Source organism: Hyperolius riggenbachi, chromosome 6 (assembly GCF_040937935.1).
Source record: "Hyperolius riggenbachi isolate aHypRig1 chromosome 6, aHypRig1.pri, whole genome shotgun sequence".
NCBI classification, from domain to species: Eukaryota; Metazoa; Chordata; class Amphibia; order Anura; family Hyperoliidae; genus Hyperolius; species Hyperolius riggenbachi.
In genome coordinates this window covers 185535959-185560101 of record NC_090651.1, presented here as the reverse complement: position 1 = coordinate 185560101, position 24143 = coordinate 185535959, and the positions used below count along the sequence as shown (strand labels likewise).

Here is a 24143-nt window from a genome sequence, read left to right as displayed (position 1 = left end):
GGCGGCGCTGCGCCCTCTCCCAACTTCTGAGCCATCCCATCCCTTCTGCCCACCACAGCTGCCGCCTCCCCTTCACTCCCTGACACTGATCCCCCTCTGCCATCAGCCCCCTCCCCTCTCATCATTCCATCCTCTGCAGCGATCACCACTGATCTCTTAGTGGAATTCCAGAGCAATGCACCAGCAGCTGAAAAGTCTCAGTGGGGAAGAGCACATGTAACTGTTAATGATAGCGGCCTCCTATGTGTCAATTATGCCTTATGCCTTCCCAGACTTCTGTACAGATTATTGGCTCTTGTGTTACATGGGGTCACCCATGTCTCAACGGGTGGTATGATGGCTACAGCCACCAAAAAATTTTACTGTCCGGGCATAAGCACCTTTTTTAAGAAGTTTGTCTCACAATGCACTGTATGTGCCCAGCACAACACAGGAAAGGGATTAAAGCCACCTATTGGTAAAACACCTACACCACATTACCCCTTTCATACCATTGTACTGGATAACATTGAACTCACCCCTGCAGAGGGAAATAAATATGCTCTAGTGGTGCTAGATGTATTCTCGGGGCGGGTGGAAGTCTTTCCCACTGCAAAAGCTGATGCACTCACAGTTGCAAAAGCGCTGACAAGAGATATTATTCCGAGATGGGGCATACCAGAAAAAATCATCAGTGACAATGATAGCCATTTTGTGAATGATATCATTAAACAGTTGACAGTTACTTTGTGCATAAACGTTAGGCACCATTGTAGTTATCACCCACAGTCAGCAGGAGCTGTGGAAAGAACAAATGGTACAATTAAAAACAAACTTACTAAAGCTATGGCGGAAACAGGGAAGAGTTGGATATGGTGTTTACCCTTGGTATTGTTAAGTATGAGAACAGTAACAGTGAAAGGCAAGTTGTCACCATATGAAATTGTGTTTGGCAGGTCCTACAGAATCCCGGCTTTTGATGTAATCTGGGATCCCCCTGAGGAGTGGGAATTTGCAGACTACTTAAGACGCACCTGTAAACAAAGATCTCATGTACCAGGGAACCCTCCAAAAGAGCCGGATGTAAGTGAGGATCTCCTCGTAAATATAGGAGATTGGATCTGGGTAAAAATTATTAAAAGAAAACATTGGAACACCCCACGGTGGGAGGGTCCTTACCAGGTGTTGCTGGCCACACCCACAGCGGTCAGAATAGCCGAAAAAAGTTTGTGGATACATTTAACTCACTGCAAAAGGGCACCCATTCCCGGTTCAGGGACAGAATAGACAGCATCCTGTGACGGGAGGTGTTGGCTCCTGGGCCCTGGAGTGTGAGGAACATTTGCCTGAGCTCCAGTCAAGACAACGTCACAGCGGGTGGAGGGAATATTAGAGATTTTCCTTCATTCAAAGCGGGCACAAGCCATAAACAGGATGATTGAGGAGCTAGATTAGGGAGAGTTGGGGGCCCGTTTAATTCTCAGAGTTCTTGTTTTTCTTTAAAAAAAAAAAAAAATATGAGGATCTTGGATACAGGATACTTTAACACTCCAAGTGGAAAGGGAGTCATTATTGCTATGCTTTTCATTGGGACATTGTGGATAGTGTTAGAAGCCCTAGAACATTTCCAAACACCTCCTCCAGCCTTTCCACAAACTGATAATGTAACCCACAACCGACCAAGGGTTAAACGGGATGCCATAAATATAGGACTGATGCGAAGAGGACAGGTTGCTGTAACAAGAGAACACCAGAGCTTAGTGTTCTGGTATAATTCTTCACAAATACAAGTGGCGACTTACACCTTTGACTACTGCCAGGTTGTGCAACGTTGTAATTGGCACTGCAGCCTTTATGAAAAAGGACAATTTTTCATTTGCGTGACTGATGACCATTGGGGGTATAAATGTAGTTCTTGGGAAGCAGCTGCCTGGAACACAGGTACTGACTGGGGATACAGACCTGATCCTGCCATGACTCGGGTGGACAGAAATGGGGTGCCCCTTCGCTCAAGGATGACCTTAACAACAGCTGGGGGAGCCTGTATGCCCGGAAAACAAATAGATAGTTCCCAGCGCCTGACCCTGAATATAGAAAACCCAAGCCCTGGAGATGCAGGAACGTATGTGATAGGCATGCATGTCCCAGGGTATACAGGGGGGCCTCTGGGGAAGTTTTCACTCAGGGACATGTACAAAAACCCTGAGTTTAGAGTCATGGAGCATGAGGATCAGGAACCTTGGGTACAGGCCCTGGCTAACCCTACGTTTGAGGAGACCATTGCCATGGAGACAGGATATTCAGATACTAACATGTGGCTTGAATGGATGAGGTACACAGCCAAACAACACAATATGTCAGATTGTTATGTATGTGCAGGAGCAAGGCCACACCTTGGCACTGTGCCACTTCCCCTTCCAGAAGGGGGTGAGACATGTTTTCTGTCACTCTATAGGAGTAAGGGTCAAACCCCAGCCACAACAGATCCACTCTGTAAAATGTGGATAGACCGATACCCATTGAAGGAAGGTACCCCTGATCAAATAGACCACTCAGCAACTGTGTACAAGGGAAACTATACCTGTTATAACAGTACGAATTCAGGTGGAGTAGATGTGGGTGAATTTCCCCCTGGTTACTGTGCTGTAATGAAACAAGCAGACCCTTTCCTACTATTTCATCAGACACACTCCCTTGGTGATATCTACTGGTTGTGCGGTGATCTTAAATTACGTCCTAGATTGCCACCAGTGTGGAAAGGTCACTGTGCACTGGCCAAACTCATTATGCCCATACATATGTTTAGAGAAAGTGACCAAGATTTTGAAAAGGAAGCCCACAAGATCTTTAAGAGAGAACTTAAAGGTAACCTGGACCCACATGTTTATTTGGATGCAATAGGTGTCCCCAGAGGGGTTCCAGATGAATTTAAGGCCAGAAACCCGGTGTGGGCAGGGTTTGAGTCTATGATTCCACAGATCACCATTAACAAAAACGTGGAGTGGATAAACTACATATATTACAATCAGCAAAGATTTGTGAATTTCACACGTGATGCTCTGCAGGGCATAGTTAATAAGTTAGGCCCAAACTCCAAAATGACATTTCAGAACAGAATGAGTCTGGACATGATGCTTGCTGAAAAAGGAGGAGTTTGCAAATTTCTGGGACTGGGCGGGGCCTGCTGTACCTACATTCCCAGTGAAACTGGCCCTGATGGACGGGTGACAGAAGCTTTGAGGAAACTGACTGACCTATCAGACGAGTTAAAAAGAAACTCTGGTGTATCAGATTCCTTTACAAAATGGTTCAATGACTGGTTTGGAGACTGGAAGGGTTTCCTAAAAAATGTTGGTACCATGATACTTATTGTGATACTCATGTTCAGTTTTTTTGCTTGTTGTGTCATACCCCTGGCCAGGAAATACTTGGGCAGTTTCATAAAGCAGAAAACTGATGCAGCCATGTTTTCATTCCAACATGAGGAATACAATGACAGTGAGGAGGAGGACAGCTTTATGGGAAAGCACAAATTCCCAAAAATTGACTTCTCAGTTGTGTAGATTGTTTGATATCGGATAAGATAGTACACTAGAAGCATTAGGCGTCAAATAAATACATATATATATATTTTGCAATGCTACAAGGCTACAAAGAAAGCAACTGCTAGCTTCCATTATTTAAGAAGTGTTTCAAGTCTATGTAGTTGAACCCCTTGCCACCTTATACATATATATGTGCAACAGGGGGGTATGTTAATGTCAGAGCGGTATGTTAATCCAAGTTTCATATATATGCACTTAATAGATATAAGGTGACACTAATGTTTAATTAGGCCAATTTAACACAGATGAATAGAGTTACCCTTTAACGTTAGACTCAGATTCTTTTATTGCTGACATGCTTTAGTCAAGAACTAGTACTGTGTGAGTCTTTTTTAATCTTTCAGGAATGTCTAAGAGATATGCTGCGCCTGGCACTGCAAACCTCCCATCGGAGGATGTTTCGAGTTCCTCAAGCTAAGACCTTGGAAGTATCCATGGGAGCAAGATGCTGAATAGATTGTGTGCTGGAAGACTATACCAGGTGCAATGCTGTGGGAAATCACCTCCCTCCTTAAGTAAAGAGGAAAAACTCTCAGAGACATTCATTATTATTGGACAAGTAAAATTACATCATGACTACGTACTTTGGGGTATAAGAACGAATGCACAGCGGAAGTAAAGCAGAAACCTTAAACTGCCTTGATCCTTTTACTAGGCTTACTTGGTTTCCCGCATGTATACATGTGACATTTTTTAATAAAGCCATATCTTGTTTTTCTTTTCATCTCCTGATGTATTTTTGAAATCTTGGTGTATTGGTAAGTAAAAGACTTCCACACTACCTACTCTGGGCACATATACCCCTGGCTACCTACTCTGGGCACATATACCCCTGCCTACATATATTGGGCACATATACCCCTAACTACATATACTGGGCATATACCCTTGGCTACCTACTCTGGGCACATATACCCCTGGCTACCTACTCTGGGCACATATACACCTGCCTACATATATTGGGCACATATACCCCTAACTACATATACTGGGCATATACCCCTGGCTACCTACTCTGGGCACATATACCCCTGGCTACCTACTCTGGGCACATATACCCCTGCCTACATATACTGGGCACATATACCCCTAACTACATATACTGGGTATATATACCCCTGGCTACATATACTGGGCATATATACCCCTGGCTACATATACTGGGCACATATACCCCTGGCTACATATACTGGGCATATATACCCCTGGCTACATATACTGGGCACATATACCCCTGACTACATATACTGGGCACATATACCCCTGACTATATATACTGGGCACATATTATACCCCTGGCTACATATACTGGGCACATATAACCCTGACTACATATACTGGGCACATATACCCCTGGCTACATATACTGGGCACATATACCCCTGGCTATATATACTGGGCACATATACCCCTGACTATATATACTGGGCACATATACCCCTGGCTACATATACTGGGCACATATACCTCTGGCTACATATACTGGGGACACATACCCCTGCCTACATATACTGGGCACATATACCCCTGGCTACCTGTTCTGTGGACATCTCTACCCCTGGCTACCTGTTCTGGGGACATCTATACTGCTGGCCACCTATTCTGGGGACACCTATAGACATGGGGCTACCTATTTTTGGGGAAGCACTGCTGTCAGATTGAGTGTATTTTGGGTAACTGCTGCCAGGTGAGAGGTGTCTACCATATTAAGGGGGCATTCTGCCTATTTATGTGAAATGCTGTCTATTTATGTGCCTCATGACTGCTGAATTTGTCTTGTTGGGGGCCTCATGGTTACTGAATTTGTCTTGTTGGGGGCCTCATGATTTGTTGGGGGCCTCAAGATCGCTGAATTTGTCTTGTTAGGGGCCTCATGATTGCTGAATTTGTCTTGTTAGGGGCCTCATGATTGCTGAATTTGTCTTGTTGGGGGCCTCAGGATTGCTAAATTTGTCTTGTTGGGGGCCTCATGATTGCTGAGTTGGTCATGTTGGGGGCCTCATGTTTGCTCATGATTGCGGAATTTGTCTTGGGGGGGGGGGGGCGCCTCATGATTGCTGAATTTGTCTTGGAACATGCTGGAAGGTACATACTAAGGGAGGGTGGGTGAGCGTGAGCCTGCTAACCCCCATGTACATTTGAAGGGGCGTGACCAAATGTGGAGCACCCATAACCACGCCCACATTTGGTCACGACCCTTCACCTTAGGGGGCGAATTAATAGTCTTTGTCCCCGGGCGCTGAAAACCCTAGCTACGCCTCTGTTTAACATGGAGCAACTTTTCTTAAGGGATCACTATTAGGGATGGTCGCTGGATTCTGCAGAATTATAAATTCCGCTATTTTTGCCGGAATTTGGTGATTCCAGTTCTGATGCGACGGAACGGAATTGCTATAGCGCTAAGGTGGAATATGAAATTCCACAGAATATTACGGAATCAAGCAAACTGTTTTATGCCTAATAAGAAAAATGTCTACTCGATAGACTCCCTTCCTCCCTCCTCCTCTCAGAGAGAGAAAGGTCTCGTCTTCCAGGGAAGTGTAGGATTTCAAAAGCCAGCTTATATACCTTGGCCGGGAATTGAACCCAGGTCTAATGCTTGGTAGGTAGCTTTCTTCACCACTATACCACCACCAACACTACATGCTGAAGTCAGCCTAGCATGTACCATTGTGATATATCCAAGAGAAAAATTAGCTTGCTTAGGGAATTGTAGGATTTCAAAAGCCAACTCACATACATTGGCCAGGCCCAGGAATTGAACCCAGGCCTAGGAATTGAACCCAGGCCTATCGCTCTGTAGGCTTCTGTCCTAACCATTATACCACCAACACAACGCACTACGATGCTACATGCTGAAGCCAGCCTAGCACGTACCATTGTGATATATCCAAGAGAAAAATGAGCTTGCTTAGGGAATTGTAGGATGTCAAAAGCCAACTCACATACATTGGCCAGGCCCAGGAATTGAACCCATGCCTACCACTCTGTAGGCTGCTATCTTAACCATTATACCACCAACACAACATGCTGAAACTTCTTGGAGCAGACTTACTTCCTTCCTCCAAAAGACACACATACATCCCCATAAAATCATTCAACAGCAACTGCATGCACTGCCTTTGTGGTACACAGTCTCCGTGGCACAATTGGTTAGCGCGTTTGGCTGTTAACTGCAAGGTTGGTGGTTTAAGCCCACCCAGGCATGCCTTTTACTCTGGGACAAATGTACACCTTATATTAATGTGTACAACGTGCATTTTACATTTTAAATGGTACTTTAAAGAGACTCTGTAACAATTTTCAGCCTTATTTTTTTCTATCCTATAAGTTCCTATACTTGTTCTAATGTGGTCTGGATTACTGCAGCCTTCTTCTCTCTGTCAAACTTTGTCGACCCAGGGAGGAAGGGGCTGCCTCTGTTGTAATGGAGACAAATTATGCACGTCCCCTCCAGGCTCCATGTGCTTTGTGTATTCCTCACAGACAGCGTCCCTGCTCTCAGTTTCAGCTTGTCTGTGATGCAGTTTGTGAGGCTGAGGGGGGAGGGAGCTGCCTGTCCCATGCTGAGAAACTGTGACTAACCCCAGACTGGAGTGCAGATAATTCACTATGTAATAAAAACTTGTAGTATACTGTAACATGATAGAGATATATGTATACACACATCCATCACCTCCTGGTTAGCGGCCATGGTTTTTGTTTGTAAACACTGCCTAAAACTGGTGATTTAAAAGCCAGGATCATGGTGCGAAGTGGCGGAAACGGCAAAGAGGGACCCAGGAGATCACAGTGACTCGATTGGTATGTTTTTTATTGTACAAATCGGAGAGTACAGATCCTCTTAAAGGATCAACGGGGTTGCATGTATAGTGCCTGTACACATGTACATTTTAGCATGAGTTACGCTCAGGCAACATAGGCGTTCAGAGGCGTATTTACAGGGATGCACATAGGGCACCTGCCATAGGCGCCCCTTGTCACTCACCGGGGGGGTAAATCCCCAGTAAGCAATTAATCACCCCCTCTGTAGTAGCCGCCAGCAAAATTGTCTGTGCCACTGGACCGGCACCCAGGAAATAGTGGGTGGCTGTAGCTGCAGGCGGTCAGGTGACACAGCAGCACCCTAAGCCCACCAGGAGCACCCTCTGCCCCATCAAGCAGCACCCCCTGCCATAGCCAACAGAACCCTCTGCCTCGGTAAGCAGCACCCCCTGCCCCAGCCAGTAGCACTTTCTGCCCCAGCCAGCTGCACCCTCTGCCCCAGCCAGCTGCACCCTTTGCCCCAGCCAGCAACACCCTCTGCCCCAGCCAGCAACACCCTCTGCCCCAGCCAGCAGCACCCTTTGACCCAGCCAGCAGCACCCTTTGCCCCAGCCAGCAGCACCCTTTGCCACAGCAAGCAGCACCCTCTGCCCCAGCCAGCAGCACCCTCTGCCCCAGCCAGCAGCACCCTCTGCCCCAACCAGCAGCTCCCTCTGCCCCAGCCAGCAGCACCGTCTGCCCCAGCCAGCAGCACCTATTGCCCCAACCAGCAGCGCCCTCCCCCAGCCAGCTGCACTCTCTGCCCCAGAAAGCAGCACCTTGCACCCTGTCCTCAGCTAGAACTCAGCCACCACCCTGCAACCAGCTGTTATTGTGCATGCGTGCGGGGGGGGGGCACAATTTTAGTGTTTGCCATGGGCACCGTATAACCCAGATACGCCTCTGTATACATTGCTAATATTACATGGTACATTAGCTGACTTAACGCATATAATATGGGTAACGTATACTCTGTCTGCATTATTATTTATTTATCTTGCTATTTATGTAACACAAATTATGCAATTTGTGTAACATCTGCTATCCTTTACATGTGCAATCAGTGCAATATAAATCCTAGTGAATCAACCACAATAGGTGTTTCAGCTCAAAAATGTGCATTGGAGGCTATGTTTGTGGATCAAGACACAGTAAGGGTCATCTATTAGTGTAAATTAGAGTGAGTCCACCAGAAACCAGTACATTTACAAAGCAAAACCCAGGTGGTCATGGCCTAAGCTAAACCAACCCACACTAGGAGGGCATGCTGCAAATCTCATTACTCCCTCCTTTCTAAATTTATGTTGCCAAAGTTTACAGAGAAGGAGCACATCCCCACAAGGTTGTTTCTGGCTAATTTGGTGGTCCAGGTGTGGTTTCTTTTGTTTCATATCCCCCCCCCCACTCCCAATCAAAAATAATTAGTGTTGTTGGTACCATTAACACATTGATAAATTATATATAGAAATGATGTTATGTCTCAAAATAAGTCTACAAAAGATACAAAAATGATTACCAGGCCAGATATACTTAACCTACCTAAACTCACTGATTCCACATACAAACCATTCCTATAATTGTTATGAGGGGTATGTAGTTACTTTCGAAAGGCCCGTTCAGACTGCACGCATTTCCAGCCACGTTTTGGAAATGCGTGCAGGAGGCTGACACGCACAACTTTAGACAGTGCATAGAGTGCACTGTCTGATGTTCACACTGCATGCGTTCTGGACCTGTGCGGTCCGGGAACGCATGCTACACGCAGATTTTGCAAAAACGCGCGGCTGTTCCATTCACTTTTCAGTGATGGGATCAGCCACGCAACGCATACAAACGCGGATGGCGTGCGTTCGCATGCGTTGCGTTCCGCATGCGTGGCCGTCCGCGTTTGTAATGTGAACGGCCCCGAAAGGCATTATAATGTTTATGTTTTATTTAATGTTTATAGGTCAGAAATGTAAAAATCAATATACACGAAACTGCTTGATTAGCACAATAATAGCACCTTTCATATCAATGTTATCTTAACAAGCAGTGCCAATTTATGTGTCAGAAATACCATTTATATCCGCCTCAATTTAACTAGTAGTTAAGCGTATAATCCTCTAAAGCACAGTGTACTAAGAACAGCCCTGTGGTGCTCCCTCCTGCAAGTGTCTCTGCAGGCAGCTGCTGGTTTGTCTATGCCTAAAAATGGCTCCGTTGTAATGACAAGGAGTAAAAAAGTACAGGAAAGGAAAGACGGGCATCCAGGTTTGTTCCTGAGACTCCTAGAGAGCGGAGTAGGAGGGAAAACATATGATGTCATAAAGAGCTCATACACTGGGAACAAGTGCAGTGTGAAAGTAAAAGGGAAAAGAACACCTTTTTTCCTCCAGGGTCGGGGGGTAAGACAGGGTTGCAGCCTGAGTCCAACACTTTTCAACATATTTATCAATAAATTAGCCTCAGCCCTAGAGGCTTCACCAGCACCAGGACTCACCCTGCATGACACAACAGTGACATTCTTACTGTACGCAGATGACCTCTTACTGCTATCACCAACTAAAGAAGGTCTACAAGACAGCCTAGAAATCCTGGAGAAATTTAGCACAACATGGGCACTCCCCATTAATCTAAAGAAAACCAAAACCATGGTGTTCCAGAGGAAACACAGGTCAGCCCAGAGCCCATCCTTTATACTCAATAACTGTGAAATCAGCAGAACTGATAAATATACCTACCTTGGTCTGGAAATCAACCAATCAGGAAGCCTTAAGTCAGCCATGGAGGCCCTTAAAGCCAAAGCCTGCCGAACGTTCTATGCCATCAGGAAAGAACTGTACCACCTCAAACCACCAGTAAAGGTCTGGCTGAAAGTATTTGACAGTGTCATCACCCCAATCCTACTGTATGTACGTGAAGTATGGGGCCCCACCACCTACCCAGACCAATCAAAATGGGAATCCAGCCCAACAGAAATATTCCACCTTGAGTTCTGCAAACACCTTCTCCATGTCCACCGGAGTACCTCAAACAATGCCTGCCGAGCTGAGCTGGGGAGATTCCCATTACTGCTTGAGATACAGAAGAGAGTGTTGTCCTTCTGGGCCCACCTACAGAGCAGCAGCCCTGACTCACCCCCCTACAAAGCCATGCTGCACAATGAAGACCAAGAAAGCCGTGTGCACTGAAAGTCGTGGTCAGCTCTATACTCCCTTCAACCCCCGACCCACAGGTCATAACAAAAGTCCAGATAAAACACACCACAGCAGTGGCGTACCTAGGGCATTTGGCACCTGGTGCTGGGTATTAAAAGACACCCCCCCCCCTTAAAAAATGGGCGTGGCCACAACCGGCAAAAAAAAAATGGGCGTGGTCATGACCGGATGAGGGCGGAGCTAACTGTAATTTAAAGTATTAGCTAGTATAGTTGCCTCCAGTATAGCTAGTATAGTTGCCCCCAGTATAGCTAGTACAGTTGCCCCCAGTATAGCTGCCCCAGTGAAGCTAGTATAGTTGCCCCCAGTATAGCTAGTATAGTTGCCCCCAGTATAGCTAGTATAGTTGCCCCCAGAGCTGCCCCAGTATAGATAGTATAGTTGCCCCCAGTATAGCTAGTTTAGTTGCCTCCAGTATAGCTAGTTTATTTGCCCCCAGTATAGCTAGTTTAGTTCCCCACAGTATAGTTGCCCCAGTATAGCTAGTATAGTTGCCCCCAGTATAGCTAGTATAGTTGCCCCAGTATAGCTGCCCCCGGTATAGATAGTATAGTTGCCCCCAGAGCTGCCCCAGTATAGTTGCCCCCAGTATAGCTAGTATAGTTGCCCCCAGTAGAGCTGCCCCCAGTATAGCTAGTATAGTTGCCCCAGTATAGCTGCCCCCAGTATAGATAGTATAGTTGCCCCCCAGAGCTGCCCCAGTATAGCTAGTATAGTTGCCCCAGTATAGCTAGTATAGTTGCCCGCAGTATAGTTGCCACCAGTATAGCTAGTATAGATGCCCCCAGTATAGCTAGTTTAGTTGCCCACAGTATAGCTAGTTTAGTTGCCCCCAGTATAGCTAATATAGATGCCCCCAGTATAGCTAGTATAGTTGCCCCAGTATAGCTAGTATAGATGCCCCCAGTATAGTTGCCCCCAGTATAGCTAGTATAGCTGCCCCCAGTATAGCTAGTATAGCTGCCCCCAGTATAGATGCCCCCAGTATAGCTAGTTTAGTTGCCCCCAGTATAGCTAGTATAGTTGCCCCCAGTATAGCTAGTATAGCTGCCCCCAGTATAGCTAGTATAGATGCCCCCAGTATAGATAGTTTAGCTGCCCCCAGTATGGCTAGTATAGCTGCCCCCAGTACGGCTAGTATAGATGCCCCCAGTATAGCTAGTTTAGTTGCCCCCAGTATAGCTAGTTAGTTGCCCCCAGTACAGCTAGTATAGATGCCCCCAGTATAGCTAGTTTAGTTGCCCCCAGTATAGCTAGTTTAGTTGCCCCCAGTATAGCTAGTATAGATGCTCCCAGTATAGCTAGTATAGTTGCCCCAGTATAGCTAGTATAGATGCCCCCAGTATAGCTAGTATAGTTGCCCCAGTATAGCTAGTATAGATGCCCCCAGTATAGCTAGTATAGCTGCCCCCAGTATAGATGCCCCCAGTATAGCTAGTTTAGCTGCCCCAGTATAGCTAGTATAGTTGCCCCCAGTATAGATGCCCCCAGTATAGCTAGTTTAGTTGCCCCCAGTATAGCTAGTATAGTTGCCCCCAGTATAGCTAGTATAGCTGCCCCCAGTATAGCTAGTTTAGTTGCCCCCCCGTATAGCTAGTTTAGTTGCCCCCAGTATAGCTAGTTTAGTTGCCCCCAGTATAGCTAGTATAGATGCCCCCAGTATAGCTAGTATAGTTGCCCCAGTATAGCTAGTATAGATGCCCCCAGTATAGCTAGTATAGTTGCCCCCAGTATAGCTAGTATAGCTGCCCGCAGTATAGCTAGTTTAGTTGCCCCCAGTATAGCTAGTATAGTTGCCCCCAGTATAGCTAGTATAGTTGCCCCCAGTATAGATGCCCCCAGTATAGCTAGTTTAGTTGCCCCCAGTATAGCTGCTCCAGGAGGGGGGAAGCAGCGCTAGAAGGAGGGGCAGTGGGGGCAGCGGCGGGGAGGGGGGAAAGATCCCCCCCCCTCCCTCACCTGGGCCCCCTCCTTCTGCCTCTCTTCCCCTCCAAATGACAGCGGGGGCAGCGGGCAACTTACAGTCAGGGCGGGCGGGCAGAGACTACTCACTTTACTTCTGCATTCCAGCAGCTGGAGCGCTCCGTCGCCGTCACGTGCCTCTGCGCCTCCAATGCGTGTCACAGCATTGGAGGCGCAGAAGAGGCACGTGACGGCAACCCAGCGTTCCAGCTGCTGGAACGCAGAAGTATAGTGAGTAGTCTCTGCCCGCCCGCTCTGACTGTGAGTTGCCCGCTGCCCCCGCTGTCATTTAGAGGGGAAGAGAGGCAGAAGGAGGGGGCCCAGGTGAGGGGGGGGATCTTTCCCCCCTCCCCGACGCTATCCCAGTCACCCCTCCTTCCAGCGCTGCTCTTCCCCTCATGCACTGTCTGCAACCTATTGTAGAAACGCCACTGCACCAAAGCCAAGAGCAAAGAAGACTATGTGGAAAAATGGAGGAGTGAAATAAAACAGTCACAAAAGCTAACCATATACCAGTATGGTATATACCATATACCAGTCTCTACAAAGAGAATACAAAATGGCCCCATACCTGGAAAAGCTGCAAAACTCTCATGAGAGGAAAATACGGAGTGTCTACAGATTGAGTGCTCACAACCTCGAAATAGAGTCTGGGAGACACAGACAGACGTACAAACCCAGGGAGGAGAGACTATGCCAACACTGTGAGCAGAAAACCCTTGAGGATGAAAGCCACTTCCTGCTGCACTGCCCCAAATATACTGCAACCAGGGACACTTGCTTTAAGCAATTGTTGGAACTAGTCCCAGACTTTTTCACACTAGAAGATGAGAGAAAAACATATATCCTACTAGGAGAAGAGGAATCCACAGTGACAATCGATGCACACTATGGGCTTGATTCACAAAGTGGTGCAAACTGTTTAGCACGGGTGTGCTAAACAGTTAACACGTGAAGTGCTTTTCGCTGACTTTTGCGCGCGCAAAGTGCCGCGATTCGCGCAATCGCGGACTTTTGCGCATGCAAAAGTCTGCGATCGCGCGAATCGCGGCACTTTGCGCGCGCAAAAGTCTGCGAAAAGCACTTCACGTGCTAACTGTTTAGCACACCCGTGCTAAACAGTTTGCACCGCTTTGTGAATCAAGCCCTATGTCACAGCATGCCACAGACTGAGAGGAGCATAACGGAACTGTAAACCTAAAAAATGTCCACAGACTGCTTAGCCATTGTCCCCCCTACCCCACCCCTCCCATGTCCCCTATTTTCCCTTGCTTTGGCAATACCTGTAATGAATCTTGGTCATGCCAATAAAGCTATCTTTGATTTGATTTGACTTTGATTTGATTTGAAAAGAAGAAATAAAGAAACACATAGGGCTTGATTCACAAAGCGGTGCTAACAGTTAGCACGCTGGTGAAAAGCCCTTTATCACGCCTAAACTCAGTTTAGGTGTGATAAGTTTAGGTGTGATAAGTTTAGGCGTGATAACTATAGCACCAACTGGATTAGCACCGCAGTGCACAGCTGATCAAAAGTTTTGCGCTAGCAAAGTCTGGTGCACTTCACATAGAGTTTAATGGCACTGCTTTGCATTCGGGACTTTGCACGCAATCTAAACTTATCTAAACTTATCACGCCTAAACTGGCTTTTCACCAGCGTGGTGCAATGGTTATCACGCCTAAAGTCTCTAACTGGGTTAGCACCGCTTTGTGAATCAAGCCCATATAGATTAAAACACACTGATGGAAATCAGAATATCATGTTGTTATTATTATTATTATTATTGATAACTATTGTGTTTCTGTTTTTATTTTATTTCAAATAAAGTATATATTTAATGTTTTTTTATAAATATGTTGGGGGTATTTACTAAGGAAGGGGTAGATGCATCTGGCGAAAGTGGCATTGCTTAACACTGCATTTGCTAACTGCTGCACATTTACTTGATAAAGTAAAAAAGGGCAGACCACTATTCCAGTAGTGTAATAGCTGGTGGTTAGGGGTGGAGTTTACTACTACCAGCAAATGCACTTGCTAACCTGTGTTTGCATCTGATTTTTTCCTTCCCACTGCATGCAAGCTTTAAATGATAAACGTGGTGTCATTTCTCCACAATTACCCTCAGAGGCAAAATGTTTTAACTAAAGAACAGTGCTGGTCCCTGGCAAAACATTGTTACCGGTATATATTGAAATACAAAACTAATGTATACATGCATGCTTGGAATGTAAGTAAATGTAAATGACAGGTCCACTTTAACCATTTACCGCCATCGTAACGTATTAAAACGTCATGCTTACCGCTATTAACAGCAACATGACGTTTTAATACGTCGCGCATTCCCGCCGCTGCTACCGCCGTGTGTCCGCCGCTACCGCCGCCATTACCGTCGGGATCCCGTGCTGGGTGATTGGGGAAGAGGACTGAACAGTCCTCTACCCAATCGCAGTGCCTGGAGTGAATGGACGTGACCGCGAACAGCGGCTACGTCCATTCACATAAACAGGAAATGTAACAGTTTAATAAAGTGTAAAAAAAAAAAAAAAAAAAAGTGAACACGTCCTATGAGTGTTCACTAGCGCCATCTTGTGGCCAAGAAGTATATTACACCTACAAAATACATACATTTTCAAGTATATACACATCATTAATAAAATTACACTTCCAACCCTCCCCCCCAAAAAAAAACACTTGTAAAAAAAAAAAATCAGCTTAAAAAAATAAATAAATAGTTGCCTTAGGGACTCAGCTTTTTTTATTCTATATTTTATGGGGAAAATTAATTTTAATTTATTACACAGGGGCTTGTAATTATGGCCAGAACAAACAGAAAAATAACCACTTATATTTCAAAATAATATACTGTCGCCATACATTGTGGTAGGGACATAATCTAAACGGTTTAATTATCGGGACCACTGGGCAAATAAAACGTGTTTGTTTTATCCACAGGAGAATGTTTAATTTTAAAACTATAAAGGCTGAACACTGAGAAATAATGTTTTTTTTTCTTTTTTTTCTGTTTTTCTCATTAAAATGCATTTAGAATAAAAAAATTCTTAGCAAAATGTACTATCCACAGAAAGCCTAATTGGTGGTGAAAAAAACGAGGTATAGATCATTTTCTTGTGATAAGTAGTAATAAAGTTATTAGGGAATAAAAGGGAGGAGCGCTGACAACTGAAAATTGCTCTGGTCCGTTAGGATAAAAACCCTTGGGGGTGAACTGGTTAAGGACATCAGTGACTTTTTTTTTTTAAACGTTAGATACTTACTCAGTAGGGGGAAGCTTTTGGATGGTCCAGTGGCTTCCCTGAACTTCAAAGGCCCCTCCTGCACTGGGACCCTCTAAACAATTTGACCTTAATGAAGAAATTTGCTCACAGTCAATTTCCCCTCCATGTATGAGTAGGCAAAGTATTTTCCATGCCTGCGCGGAAACACCAAACCGCTTGTGCATGGCCTTTTTCTCCATGCACAAGCAGCTTCATGCTACTGCACAGGTGCAAACCCACTGGCGCAAGGATAGTGCAGACATACTGGTACACAGAGGAGGAGAGTTTGGCCACAATGATGAAGTGGGTCCCAGCCAGAAGTAGAGGGGGTCACGGTGGATCTGGGAAGCCTCTGGAGCATCCTATGTAAAAAAAAATAAAAAAAAAGAAAGAAAAAAAAAGTTACAGGGGTACTTTTAAAGAATGTATTTTAGTTTTTAGAAATTAGTCATAAACCTATGTTCAGTGTTGCCTTCTCTGCTGCAGAATAAAGTAAACAATTAGTGCATATGATCTTATAATTTAACAAACTATATAACAGAAATAATATTCAAAAAGCATCCTACCTATTTAACATGTGGGCATCATCATGCCTACTCTCTTGGATGTTGTAACAGCTGCTCTTAGATTGTGGAATGGATTTGTGCTCTGACAACATTGTCGAGGCTGCAGTAGTGATTATAGCTATTCCATCTCTGACTCGAGCAGGTAAGTCATAGTCCCACTCATCATAAGACACAGAGATAAGCCCTGTAGGGAATTCAGATGGCACAGTGTCGGTGTCTCCAGCCACAAGACTAGGTACTATCCATGTGTAGCCGTAGCCTGTCAATCCTACTGAATGAGCCACTTCAAATATGTAGGCAGCCTCTTCTTTTGTGCAGTACAGCAAAATGACAGGACTTTGTAGCTTCTTAAGTTGGTTTTGGATCTTTGAGTCATTGTCATCAAGAGACATGTCTAAATGAATAACGTCTTCTAATTCCCAACCTACAAAACTATTTTCAATGGTGCTCCGCACCTTATTCTCAAAGTCTTGATATCCTGGAAAGTATGTGGTGACGATTGAGAAAATATACCAGTCGTACTCTTCCATGATGTTTAGCATAACAGAAGCCTGTTGCTGGATGGAGGGCCCAAACTGAAAGAACATGGATGATTCCTCCTGTAATGAACAAACAAAAAAAGAGTGGAAGAAATAAATTAATTCTGTATATCAGAAAAGAGCAAACAGTGGGATTAATGCAGAATTGGTTTTAGGTGCCTTCAATCTAATCAATTTTCTTTTAGAATGTTGTTGATGTCACTGTCTCCAGATTTAATGTGCCTAATCTTCTCTATAAAAATAAGGAGGTGGGCAGAGAAAAACTCTGACAATACTCTGACAATATTAACTCCCCTGGCATTACAATAAAATCGCTAGTACAACGGCGCAGCACTTCAGAACAGGATTTCCTGTTTGGCTTCCCCATTGCCATGGCGACGATCGAGATTACGTCATCCCCGTCATGGCGTCGGAGGGAGTCCTGATCCCGTGATCCGGTGATTGGCCAGGCTGCGCAAGGGGTCTGGGGGTTTAAGCAACTATATACGTATAATGGGGTACCATCCTTTATAAGGTGAAGAATCAAAAACACAAAGTCCTTTTAGAGGCAATCCACCCTGCCCACAAGACTTCAATTGATTTATGGAAAAGGACTTAAATTCAAAAAACGAGGAGCTGCAGTGCAATTTTATCAAAACTTTGTAGAAAAACTTTATTAGTATGAAATAGCAGAAAAAATCATTAAAAAGGTTTCTTCAATTCCACATAATTGGTCTTCATATAATCAGTTGTGTATCAAAGAACATGAATAATTGAAGCTGATTGGTAAGTATTATATTCTGGCTTGATTTGACTGTAACTTTGAATGGAAGTTGTATTTTAAAAGGCAACGACACATGTTCGTTTCGGGCTCTTTATACAATATATATGCCCTTCATCAGGCCGCAATACAAATTTCTAAGAAACAAACAATAAAAGAAAAATAAATTAAAATCAAGATTTCAAACAATCAGCTCAAAAAGAGCAGAGAGAAGGAAGAGAAGCCCCACCATAGTGGTTTATGGTATGTATTACACCTGGTTCAAGCCAATGTTATGAACCAACATACCAAAAATTGAAGAAAATTAGAGTATAGACACAAAACCTTAAAGTGAATACAATAAAAGACTTTCCACCAAACGATCAAGAGAAGACACTAATTCTCCATAGAAAAATAGACCAACATCCAGAGGGGCTTGCATCATGGACTAGTAAATATCAGTCCATGCATCACTGCATATGCCCAGAAATAACTAGAACCTTAGGAGATTTAAGTGAAAGAAAAAGAAGAAGACACTAAAATGTTAAGATGTTAAATATCTAATGATACAATTTAGTGAGATGCATATCATTTTGTATATAATGCAGAGTACACGAGCACAAACCTGTATGGCACAATCAATCAGCACAAAGGCCAGAAAATACATGCAATGGCACAGGCATCCAGGCCTACCAGATGCACAAGGTAATCTGTGGAAATACATAAAAAAAATATATATATATATATATATATATATATATACTAGTTACAAAGCAATAGTACCCCAGCATGCAGTGCCCAATGCGCAGCTCTATACAAACTACAACATGAGTCCAAATAGGCCAAAGTAAATACGCATACCACTACATCTATATATACCATAATGTTCCAATTCTATACCTATATAGAGAGATGGGGTACTATTGCTTTGTAACTAGTATATATATATATATATATATATATATATATATATATATATATATATATATATATATATTATGTATTTCCACAGATTACCTTGTGCATCTGGTAGGCCCGGATGCCTGTGCCATTGCATGTATTTTCTGGCCTTTGTGCTGATTGATTGTGCCATACAGGTTTGTGCTCGTGTACTCTGCATTATGTACAAAATGATATGCATCTCACTAAATTGTATCATTAGATATTTAACATCTTAACATTTTAGTGTCTTTTTTCTTTTTCTTTCACTTAAATCGCCTAAGGTTCTAGTTATTTCTGGGCATATGCAGTGATGCATGGGCTGATATTTACTAGTCCATGATGCAAGCCCCTCTGGATGTTTGTCTATTTTTCTATGGAGAATTAGTGTCTTCTCTTGATCTTTTGGTGGAAAGTCTTTTATTGTATTCACTTTAAGGTTTGGTGTCTATACTCTAATTTTCTTCAATTTTTGGTATGTTGGTTCATAACATTGGCTTGAACCAGGTGTAATACATGCCATAAACCACTATGGTGGGGCTTCTCTTCCTTCTCTCTGCTCTTTTTGAGCTGATTGTTTGAAATCTTGATTTTAATTTATTTTTCTTTTATTGTTTGTTTCTTAGAAATTTGTATTGCGGCCTGATGAAGGGCATATATATTGTATAAAGAGCCCGAAACGAACATGTGTCGTTGCCTTTTAAAATACAACTTCCATTCAAAGTTACAGTCAAATCAAGCCAGAATATAATACTTACCAATCAGCTTCAATTATTCATGTTTTTTGATACACAACTGATTATATGAAGACCAATTATGTGGAATTGAAGAAACCTTTTTAATGATTTTTTCTGCTATTTCATACTAATAAAGTTTTTCTACAAAGTTTTGATAAAATTGCACTGCAGCTCCTCGTTTTTTGAATTTAAGTCCTTTTCCATAAATCAATTCAAGGGGTCTGGGGGCCGCACGGTGGGTAGCGGCGAATTGGCGCCGGAAAATTGTGCACATCGGCCCACCAGGGCCTGAGAAACCCTCTGCGGCGGCTTAGCCCGAGCTCAGCTCGGGCTTACTGCCAGGGAGGTTAATGGCCTCAATTCGCTAAGCTTTATCAAACACTTTATAAAACATTTGATAATTTACCTCATGAGTAAAATCTAATTTTTAATTCACTAAGGTGTTATAGTTTTATTGAACATTTTATAGATAAAACTTCTATAACACCTTAGTGAATTCAAAATTAGATTTTACTCATGAGGTAAATTATCAAATGTTCGATAAAGCTTACTGAATTGAGGCCTATGGAGTTCTCAAAGTTCAATATACCACTTTGCAAATGCAATAAACAACAACAATAACAACAATATTTGGAAAGTGCTTTCCTACCAATGGACTCCAAGCACATAGATATGTCTCAAATCAGTACATAGCCAGTAGATGGATTACATTACAAAGTAATGTTTTCATAAGTGTCAAACCAAACAAGTGGCTTTTCAGTTTGAATGTCTAAAGGGTTGAAACTATCTTGATTGGGTGCGGCAATGTGTTACAAAAGGTAGGGGCAGCATGCCAGAAGGCTCTGGCTGGTATGCAGGTGGTCTCTGAGGATACCAAACTTATTACATCCTGATGATCTGAGGTTGTGGGAGGTGTGATGCAGTTGCAACAAATTCTTCAGGTATGAGGGGCCTATATTGTCTAGAGTTGAGTGTTAGAAGGTCATTTTTAGATTCAACTTTTTATTGATATGAGAAAAAGATGAGTACAATAGTATAAGGCATTAGTTTATAACATGTGCTCCAAAAAAAGTAAAGTGTGGTGATAATAATATAAAATGCACGCTAACCAATGCTAGAAGCCTTTCAAATAAGATTGGTGAACTGGAGTTGCTGATGAGAGAGAAGAATTACTATGATATTGCAGGGATAACAGAAAAATGTGTTTTTAGAAAAGATAGATTAATTAAAAAAGAAGGTGGGTCTGTATGTTTAAGACTTCCTTATCTCCAGTTTTGATGGATGACATGGCTGAGGACCATGACCGCGTGGAATCTGTATGGATACGTGTCCATGAAGGAAATAAGAGTTGCCAATTGCTTATTGGGGTTTGTTATAAACCTCCACACATAAATGAAATGGAAGAAGTGCAATTACTGCAGCAGATAGAAAAAGCTACTCGCAAACGCAGGGTCATAATTACAGATGGTAACCGAACCAACCAGAAGAGATGGACACAAATTAGGAATAATAAAAATTGCAACCTGCAAAAAGAAAACACAGAGACAACAAGAGCCCAAATGGTGCAGTATGTCACTGTACCAGAAGTATATAAAATATGCGGATGGATTATACTCACAAAGGTGGGTTGCAGAAGAGCATCCGGCCACAAGAAACAAGTGGAGATTTAAAACCCCGACTCCACTCGGGTGACCAGACGGAGCTGGTAATGGTCGTACTCTTGATAAAAAGCATACCTCAAATGACCTAAATTGGTGAAAGAGGGATGACCCCCTTCCGAAAGGAGAATGAAGGCACTCGCGATGACCCAAACTGTCCGACTGGCGGGTAGTCCTTGTGGATATCAGCTACCGGTGCCTGCGGAGGGTAGCGAACACATGGCACGTTCGACCTGCCCCCTATACCGCGTCATTGGGCTAAACTTTGACCCTCTACATCACAGTCAGCAGACACATGGCAGCCAATCAGGCTGCACTCCCTCCTGGACCCCCGCCCCCCCCTCCCCCCCCATAAAAACGCTGCAGTGTCGGCCATGTTCTCAGTCTGCTGATGCTGCTTTTAGTGAGAGGAAGGGAGGGGTTGTTGGAGAGAGAGGGAAAGTGTTAGTTAGGCTGTTAGCTTGCTCCTCGCTGAAATTTGTTGCTGAAAACACCCCAAAACAGCTCTTTTGAGGGTTAATATTCTTCTGATGTTTTGTGTGTGTGTGTGTGTGTGTGTGTGTGTGTGTGTGTGTGTGTGTGTGTGTGTGTGTGTGTGTGTGTGTGTGTGTGTGTGTGTGACACTGACACTGCATAGATACAACCCTGTCTGTCGCAGCTGTGCCAGGCCCAGCCAGCACACAGTATTACCACTACATATGTTTCAAAAAAGCTCTTTTGAGACCTAATATTTTCCTGATATGTTTTTTTTGTGTGTGTGCGACACTGACACTGCATAGATACAACCCTCTCTGTCGCAGCTGGCCTTTGCTGTACTAGCGTGCCAAGGCCCGGCACACTGTATTACCACTGTGCATACCTTTGCCCTGTATCTGTGTGACAGCACACTGTATTATACCAGTGCATACCTTTCCCCTGTATCTGTGTGACAGCATACTGTTTTATACCGGTGCATACCTTTTTCCCTGTATCTGTGTGACAGCATACTGTATTATACCAGTGCATACCTTTCCCCTGTATCTGTGTGACAGCACACTGCATTACACCAGTGCATACCTTTCCACTGTATCTGTGTGACAGCACACTGTATTACACCAGTACATACCTTTCCACTGTATCTGTTTGACACCATACTGTATTAGACCAGTGCATATCTTTCCACTGCATCTGTGTGACTGCACAATGTTTTAGACCAGTGCATATCTTTCCACTGCATCTGTGTGACAGCACACTGTATTAGACCAGTGCATATCTTTCCACTGTATTTGTGTGATTAAACTTACTAAAGCATAGCTCTCTTTGTGGGTGACACACTGCATACAGCCCACAGAGAGACAGGGATGAATAGTTAGGCTGTTCTTTGTTGCTGAAAGCACCCCAAAACAAAAGCACTTTTGAGGGCTCATATTCTATTCGTGTGTGTGTGTGTGTGTGTGTGTGTGTGTGTGTGTGTGTGTGTGTGTGTCACTGCATACAGGCCAGGCCACATTCATTGCTGGGACTTGCAGTTCTACTATCCTCTATCTATTACAAGCCAGCACACTGTCTACCATCATAAGCTGTGTTTAGCCTCCAACTGTATCTGTTAATAATATCTGTCTGTGTGAGTTACACACTGCATACAGGCCACAGTCAGTTGCTGGGTCTTGTAGTTCTACTATACTCTTCTAACTATTGCAAGCAAGCCAGCACTAATCAGTGCTTAGCTTGCCACTGTATTTGTGATTGAAAGAACTATAGGATATCTCTCTGTGTGTGTTAAACCTAAACTGATATGGATGTTTCCTCTTAAACAATACCAGTTGCCTGGCAGTCCTGTTGATCTCTTTGGCTGCAGTAGTGGATGAATCACAGACCTGAAACAAGCATGCAGCTAATTCAGTCTGACTTCAGCAGAGCATCTGATCTGCATGCTTGTTCAGGGGCTGTGGCTCAAATTATTAGAGACACAGGATCAGCAGGAGAGTCAGGCAACTAGTATTATTTTAAAAGGAAAAATCCATATCCGTCTCAGTTTAGGTTCTCTTTAAAGTACACAGCCCTGTGATACACACACACACACACACACACACACACACACACACACACACACAGCTGCTGTGTATTTGACATTGATTGTGTGCCTCTTTGTGATAACACTACCGCTATTGAATATTGTTAGTAGTACTGCATACCCAAAAATATGGAAAAAATAACAGGCAGAGGCAGGCCACACCACAGGTATTTTCGAGGTCGTGCTGGCGTGATTTCGTGTGACCCTCGACCAAAGTACAGTGTTCGGAAGGCATGTACCCTTAACCCCCAAGATTGTGAGGACGTAGTGGACTATTTAACACAGAACACCTCATCTTCCTCGGCTTCCACACAGAATCTCCTTGACGCACCGTCCTCCTCCTAACAAATCTATACATAAATAACTTTCAATTTTTTTTTTCAATAACCTACCTTTCACTTAAAGGATACCCAAAGTGACATGTGACATAATGAGATAGACATGTGTATGTACAGTGCCTAGCACACCAATAACTATGCTGTGTTCCTTTTTTTCTTTCTCTGCCTGAAAGAGTTAAATATCAGGTATGCAAGTGGTTGACTCAGTCCTGACTCAGACAGGAAATGACTACAGTGTGATCCTCACTGATAAGAAATTCCCCTTTTTTACCTCTTTCTTGCTCTCAGAAGCCATTTTCTTATCAGTGAGGGTCACACTGTGGGCACTTCCTGTCTGAGTCAGGACTGAGTCAGCCACTTGCATACCTGATATTTAACTCTTTCAGGCAGAGAAAGAAAAAAAGGAACATAGCATAGTTGTTTGTGTGCTAGGCCCTGTACATACACATGTCTATTTCATCATGTCACATGTCAGTTCGGGTATCCTTTAAACTTAGGAAAACTGATACTACACTTGGACACCAAAAAGGCAGAGAAGCGTTCCATTGCTTGCAAGTCTCCACTGCATGGCTCTGCTTTGGAGTTGGGTGAAACCCACCCCCACCACGAATGGCTGGCAGGACTTCTGCTGCCGGCAGCCTGACACCTGCTGACTTTGTTTAGTTTTTTTGAAAATTTTCATTGAAATTATTACCTTGAAATGTTTTTATTTTTTCTAAATAAAGTTGTTTTATTCCTACTAAGTCTA

General features: G+C 43.8%; 2 protein-coding genes across 2 annotated transcripts in view; one reads left to right on the top strand and one right to left on the bottom strand.

Annotated features, from left to right (window-relative positions):
* LOC137521249 (ERV-BabFcenv provirus ancestral Env polyprotein-like) overlaps positions 1 to 4308 on the top strand; it is a 356923-nt gene extending 352615 nt beyond the window's left edge. Inside the window, exon 3 of the mRNA XM_068240239.1 lies at positions 936 to 4308. Coding sequence (XP_068096340.1) covers positions 1497 to 3542 — 2046 coding nt within the window. The 5' untranslated portion in view covers positions 936 to 1496 and the 3' untranslated portion in view covers positions 3543 to 4308. The remainder of the gene's footprint in view (positions 1 to 935) is intronic.
* The window catches only part of LOC137522100 (glutamate receptor ionotropic, NMDA 2B), a 1475416-nt gene that overhangs the window by 1320495 nt on the left and 130778 nt on the right, over positions 1 to 24143 (bottom strand). Inside the window, exon 2 of the mRNA XM_068242127.1 lies at positions 16393 to 16991. Within this exon, the coding sequence (XP_068098228.1) occupies positions 16393 to 16991 (599 nt within the window). The remainder of the gene's footprint in view (positions 1 to 16392; positions 16992 to 24143) is intronic.